General features: G+C 41.4%; 1 protein-coding gene across 1 annotated transcript in view; it reads right to left on the bottom strand.

Moving 5' to 3' along the window:
• sacs2 (sacsin molecular chaperone 2) overlaps positions 1 to 7,309 on the bottom strand; it is a 44,477-nt gene that overhangs the window by 12,339 nt on the left and 24,829 nt on the right. The window contains exons 5-7 of the mRNA XM_067259759.1: positions 3,361 to 3,507; positions 1,816 to 3,250; positions 1,639 to 1,727 (exon numbers count right to left, since the gene is read on the bottom strand). Coding sequence (XP_067115860.1) covers positions 1,639 to 1,727; positions 1,816 to 3,250; positions 3,361 to 3,507 — 1,671 coding nt within the window. The remainder of the gene's footprint in view (positions 1 to 1,638; positions 1,728 to 1,815; positions 3,251 to 3,360; positions 3,508 to 7,309) is intronic.

Below are 7,309 nucleotides of genomic sequence, written 5' to 3'. Positions count from 1 at the left end.
AACAGTTTTCCCACTTTGGCAGTCCATTTTAAATGATCTTAAGCCCAGAAAAAATGGCAGTGTTTCTGGATCATGTTCACATGTGGCTTCTTCTTTGCATGATTGAGCTTTAACCTGCATTTGTGGATGGCACGGCAAACTGTTTTCACAGACAATGAGTTCTGGAGGGTGTTTCTGAGCCCATGCAATGATTTCCATTACAGAATCATACCTGTTTTTTTATGCAGTGTTGCCTGAGTGCCTGAAGATCACAGGCATGCAGAGTTTATTTTCCCCCTTGTCCCTTACACAGAGATTTCTCCAGATTCTCTGAATAATTGTATTATATTATGTACTGTAGATGATGATATATTCAAAGTCTTCACAATTTTAAGATGAGGAACATTATTCTGAAATGGTTCCATAATATGTAGATGCAGGTTTTCGCAGATTGGTGAACCTCTTCATCATTACTTCTGAGAGACTCTGCCTCTCTTAAGTTTTTTTTTTTACACCCAATCATGTTACTGACCTGTTTGCAATTAACCTAGATAGTTGCAAAATGTTCCTCCAGCTGTTTTTTTTAGTAACACATTTTCCAGTCTTTTATTGCCCCCGTTCCAACTGTTTTGAGACGTGTTTACATTTAGTCATTTAGCAGATGCTCTTATCCAGAGCGACTTACAGTAAGTACAGGGACATTCCCCCGAGGCAGGTAGGGTGAAGTAGCCTGGTCCTAACCAGACTCTCGTACATTTAATTTGTACAGAGAGTCTGGCCTCGCTCCATTGTCAAGCGTTGACTTCCTTGTAGGCGGGTACTCTGTTGAAGTTTACTATTAACTATTGGATCTGCCCAGAGCCACTCTGATCTGTCATAACCAATCGCTAGCATTCGCCTTAGCCAATTCCTTCACCACTACTGTAATAGAGCTAGCTGCCGTAGCTGGAAAATCAAACTGTTCCCGAACCCCGTGGGGAGGAGGGCCACAGCATCATGGCCACCAACAAAACTCAGCAAAACTTGTTCTTGCTCTGGCTTTAGCTTATGGATATTCGGCAGCGTTGCCACAACGGACTGAATGGCTTCGCTCGCATCTTTCTCCACCGCCATTACGTAACTACAACACAAACTAGTGCACGACAGCCATTCCCTCTGTTCGCTGATTGGCCGGTAGAAAATTAACCGGAGACATCTGACTTACTTACCTCTTGGCCAGACCAAGTACCGAAGCAAAATCAAAATTGAGCGGAAGTACGTAGGAGGGCAGAGCCAGGCTAAGTGTGAAGTGCCTTGCCCAAGGACACAACGTAATTTTGCACGGCCAGGAATCGAACCAGCAACCTTTTGATTACTAGCCCGATTCTCTAACCGCTCAGCCACCTGACTCCCTCGTGTCGCTACCATCAAATTCAAATTGATTATTTTTTTCCTTAAAATTGTACATTTCCTCAGTTTAAACATTTGACATGTTTTATATGTTCTATTGTGAACAACATAATGGGTTTATGAGATTTGTAAATCATTGTATTCTGTTTTTTATTTTATTTTACACAACGTCCCAAGTTTTTTGGAATTGGGGTTGTATATAATCTATAAGTAAATCTACCTAGAATGTAGCTCATTGTACAGTGCCTTGAAGCACTCTGAAATTCTTACTTCTTGTTGCTAGTTTCCTTAGATGTTCAACGCTGGTGGGGCTCAGATCTTGAAGAATAAATTTGGTTTGGTATCCTGGCAGCAGCACCCTGGACCGGAAATAAACGTATTTTTAGAGGAAAAAACTATTGGATCAGAGGATCACAATCCCACAAGACTGACAAGAAAATGACTTACCTTTGAAAAGTGTTGTTGTCTATCAGCACAAAGTCGTCTTTTTTGTTTGTGAAGGATTTGAAAGTTCCATCACTGAGAGGAAGCAACTTAAGACCCAAAAGGTCATGGTAATTCCCATCACTCAAGATGTACTCAAGAAGACAGAGTTTGTCCTCTTTGGATAGGTTTAACTCTGCATCTCTGTGGAGAACATCTCGAACAAAGTCTGGAGTCACCCATTTCAGTCCATCAGGGTCTGGAAAAGCTAATTGAATCGCTCTTGAGACGTGCTCTGGAAAGGTTACAAGCTTCTCCCCAAAGAAGATCATAGTCCTTGTCACAGCAGCCATTATTTCAGGTGCCATAGCATTATAGGATGGGCATACAGCCTCTGAGGGAGAGACAAACTGTATTTCATCTGCAGCAAGGGACAAGATTGGGATGTTTGCTCCAAAAAGCCGTTTTAGGACATCCACTGCAACTTTATGCCACTTCTCTTTATGTCCAGTCTGAGAGACATTTGGCCAAAGACCATACACATAAAAGGCAGAAAGATCAGATAATGAGCCCTTGGATAAGTTGATGGCGTCCTGGATAATAGTTAGGTATGCTAACGGGAGGACTTCTTCTATCAATAGCTCATTCCACATGGCAGCTTCATCATACTTCTGGTCTTCCTCTTGCCACTTGATGTGTCTTCTGTTGTCTGTGAGGCCAAAGCAGGCATTCACATAAACTGGGAGACCTGTCTTGTTGGATTCATTATTTGGAAGAGGCAGAAAGCAGCTCAGTCTACCATCAGTTGGGACACTGTCTTGACCACACTGGAATGCTAAATCAACCTGAGGCCGAAAACATAGCTTCTTTGCAAGTAAGTCCAACTTTGTTACATTTCCCTCTTTCATACAACATGTTGTCACAAGCCACCTCGTTGTCTTTGTCTGCTCTTGGTCTTTTGAAGTTATAACTTTGAAGCATGTTGAACTTTCAAAATTTAATTCTGCACCAGACATCAAACCCAGACCTGTTGAAGGGCTGGAGGAGGTCACTTTCAGCCTGATGTTGATGGAGTCATTCATGTCTATATGCATCAAGGACAATGAGGACACATTTCTCAGGAACAGAGGACTTATGTCAGCATCAGCTATGAAGCTGTCAAAAAGCTGAACAACTTTATCAGTGTTGTACAAATTATCAGAAATCTCTGAAGCTTCACTGCGAAGGGGGAATCTGAAGAGTGTCCCATTAAAGTTTTGATCTTCCATAATGACATTCTCCCAACTCTTGCCGGTGAGCAGTTTGACAATATCTTGAAAGGGTTGGAACTGCGCATTCATTAATGTGCCTTGATCTTCCTTATCAACCAGGGACCACAGAAAGCCTGGTCTTCGATCATGTATCTTCTCTTGGGGATCCAGTAACCCCAAGCACTCGGAACTGAATATGCATGGAACATCTAAAAATGAGATAACATGTGGTTTATTGTATGTTTCATGGGATAGGGTATTCACATGGTTTATCAATCGCCTCAGCATACAATGTGTATAGTAATATGTCATGTTTAACCTGTTATGTGGTAAATCGAGTTGAATCCAATCCCAAACCTCCCAACCTTGTTTGGGTCATCGCGCTTGACACTCCTGCCTGTAGCTTGAATGCCATGCCAGTCATCCTCAGTAAAGACAGCATTGTTGAAGGCATACAGTGCAGGTCCTGTTAAAAAATTAAGTGAGTAATATCTACAGTGTTATCAGTTTCAATTTGATCGTGGTGTGAGCTGCTTTGCTTAGCATGATGGCTTATTTTTTCCAGATATTTGTTTTTGTGAACTTTGCCAAAATTAAATTCACTTAAAGGGGTCATTGACTTGGTTTTTGGGGTATTTCACACTATTCCTTAAGGTCTCCGAATAGGGTATGTAACATTGGTTGGGCTGAAAATGGTCCGGGCGCTGTTCTATGCCCCCTGGTGCTTCCTGTGAAATTGTCCCGGGAAGAAAACGCTAGGTTTTATCCTTTTATGGTATGCTCATGAATATACAGCTCACTGAAACATCGAAGGTGGAGACTTGAAATAAAAACGTGCAAATAAATCTATTGTGTCTACACAACACTGTTTTCAACATTGATTGACTAGATATCAGTTGAAATGATAACGTTAGTTGTTTCCACTTCTGTTTGTCGAAGCAAACGGGATTGACTTAGGTGGGTAACTAGGGCTGTCCCTTACTAAGATTTTCTTTGGTCGACCAAGACTCGACTAAAACGTCTGAAAATCGACTAATCGAAATTTGAAACGCTTTTTTTTTTCCACACAAAAAAAACGTACAAACATTTTCCCGATCTGACTCAATGGCTGCTGGACATTGCAGATTCAGCCGCTAATAGCCTACTAATAATAAGACTCGTATCACCAGTCCTGTTGTAACTGAATGCCGATGGTATTTAGTATCTCTTACAATGTACTACAAATTAAAAATATTGTTTGTTTAACATGCAAATCATCAGAGCGTGCTTATCACTACCTGAAAACTTGCAGCATACGGTGCAACAGAGAAAGATTTAGTTGTCTTGGCCGGAGAAGATAATGTCATTCGATTTGGATGTGATTTTTATAATAGGCATATTCATTTTTTAACCCAGCGCGTTAGCATGAGCGAAGTAGGGCTAGGCCAACTTAAGTTTTTCAGGTGGTAGGCTACATCATATTCGACGTCGAACTATGAAAAATAAACCGTTGTTGGCAGAGTTTGCATTTAACGTTTTTCGAGTCACCCGGTACTTTGTAAATGTAAATGTACTTTAATGAAATGCTGCCATACCACAGATTTCTTTGCCATTTTGACTAATAACACCGACAAAGTAGGCTATGGCAGAGTTTGTAGTTCGGCAGCCAATTGTGCTCGTGCCGTGTGCAAAATACCAAACCAAAACAAAGCGCAGATTAACGAAAGGGAAAACAGTAACACCTTTTCTTTTAAATTATATATTTTTAGAGTTGCTTTATTTGTCTTAAATAATATAATCTACAATTTCTGTAGAACATTTCGTTAATTCACCAATGATGACACAAGCGGGAATCAGATCTCACACTGCCATACGGCAGCTTGACTAAAAAAATCTTAGTCGACCAAGAGCATATTGCTGGAAAAATTGAAGATGTAACACATTTATCCTGTATAAGAATGATTCTGTGTTCAGTATTCCTTGGGTGCAAAGAGAGGCCTAACCCCAAATCTGAACTCTGGGTAAACATACAGGACCCTTATCTTGGGGTTGAGGACTTAGAAGAGGGGGTTGTGGTTGTTTTAAGATACTGTGTGACAAGGACTATAGACCAATTATTTGTTTGTAAACATTTGGGATGCGCGCGCAATGTGGCTGCAGAAAACCGGAACAGGATAGCCTTTATAATGGCTAGAGAAGTACACGGATTATACAAATAGTTCGATTTAAAAAGACCAATAAGGTCGAGGAGGACAGCCTTTAAGAGAAAAAGCGATTCCCCATTGATCTGTCACATCAGAATTTTGATTTGGGTTACGAAAGTCTTGAAATTTGAGTGAGAATGTCGCCCGGTAGACCGCATAGTCTTATGCGGCAGCCATGTCTTCACGTCATGTCACAAAGTTCATAATTTTACAGTTTTACAGTCAATTCTACACCTAAAAAGTCGAGCAGGGCAGCTTTAAAGAGATATTGGAATTCTGCTTTTAGCCAGCTGGTCCAATTATTTTTGTGATTTGTGTAAAACTGGCAATCTGATTCTGAGCGAGACTGCGTCCCCGTTACACTGTTTTGACGTCGTTAGCCTCAGTCAGACTCGGGTCGCTCACTGGCAGTGTGCACAATGTTGTATTTCACTCCATTCTACACTATAAACGTCAGGGAGGACTGCCTTTTGTAGATACAAGCCTGCTGAAGATAGCCAGAATCTCTGATTTCTTTAACCAAGCCTGTTTCATTCATTTGCCTGAGAAAGCGACCTCCGTTAGCCAGGCTAGTTTTGCCCTATCACTTGGTCAGGCTATTTAAAGGTATGGGGGGTCAAGTGACTTTTGTGCATGGACAAATGAAACGTAAATGTACTTGTCCAAAGGACAAGTGCCTCAAAAAGTTAATGTCAAGCTCTGAAATCCAGTGGCCAGAGATATATGATGACCTGATCTACACTCCAAGTGTATTATACAGACCCTCCAGGAATTTGCGATGTTGCAATCGCACCAATTCACGCGAATTCAACGATTCCCCACAAATTCAGCGCGACGTTGCAATTTTAACCAATCACCGCAATTTTCCCGCAACTTTGACCAATCATTGTCGTCTCCCACAACTCTCTCCAGTAGGGGTTAAATCCAGTGTTGCGCCTGAACGCATTCATTGAACGAAAGTTCATGAACTCGTTGATAATTTTGGTGAATGTGAACTGAACGTACTGTATTACTGCTTGATGAACGATACTGTGAACGTGTTCATTCTGGTGTCTGTGAACTCTTTCACTCTTTTTAATTTTGTTCAATAAGGTGCCAGATTTCTAGAGACTTCCAGGCGAAAAACATACCGTTAACAGTCCTGTATCCAGGGTTGCCCAACCAGTCAATTGCTGCGTGTGCTTTCTTCTACTGTCTATGCCTGGCAAGTGTGAGAGCGCCGAGTTGATTGGAGGCCGAGAGCGGTATTGCAGACAGATAGAGATTTCAATCTTTTTTGTTAAAAAAAGGGAGATTCCTTTCCTCCCTTCAATGCATGCGAATGTAAATCCTGGTTGGATAAGGATTAAAAATGGGATATGATGAAAAATGGCATGTTGGTAAGGTTATTTAGGGGACCATTTCTCAATGGTTTTATTCTTTGATGAATGTTTGTTAATTACTTAATTTTCAACCAATAACTCAATTAAAATTACAAAGAGGGAAATTCGCAACTTTTTATCGCAAATTTCAGTTGCTCCCGCAATTTCATCGCAACAAACACCTAAAAAACACCGCAACTTTCATCGCAACTTTTTGTAAAAGCTCCCGCGAAATCAGGAATTTTAGCCCGCAACTATCACAAAAAAGGCCTGCGAAATCCTAGGGGACTGATTATACCTGGGAGAAGTTCGTCTTTTGCAGCCGACATGGGCAGTTGAGCATGCTTGACAGTGGTGTGACGTAGGGTGATAATTGGTCTATAGGTGGAGACGCAAGGTCTGGTGACCATTTGTTGACACCAGGGGCGTAGCCAGGACATTATTTCTGGGGGGGGCCAGCTCTGGCCAGTCTTTTATTTGGGGTGGCACTTGATTGTCAAAAACTACTATTTTAAAACTCACACACTGCATCACTCAGAGCAGCAGTTTTCTAACGGTATCCAGTGGTTAGCTGCTAGTCTCCATTGAAGCGCTGTCAGAATGCAGGTGCGTTGGTTTGTGTCTTGCGCTGTTGATGGGGGTGTGGCCCAACATGTTGCGAATATTGGGCTTGTTGCATAAGTGACAAATGCCAATATAAGACGACTTTATAAAAAAAAATACA

Source organism: Osmerus mordax, chromosome 2 (assembly GCF_038355195.1).
Source record: "Osmerus mordax isolate fOsmMor3 chromosome 2, fOsmMor3.pri, whole genome shotgun sequence".
In the NCBI taxonomy this organism is placed as follows: Eukaryota; Metazoa; Chordata; class Actinopteri; order Osmeriformes; family Osmeridae; genus Osmerus; species Osmerus mordax.
Note: the sequence above shows the minus strand (reverse complement) of the source record. Positions and strands in the feature narration are given on the sequence as shown.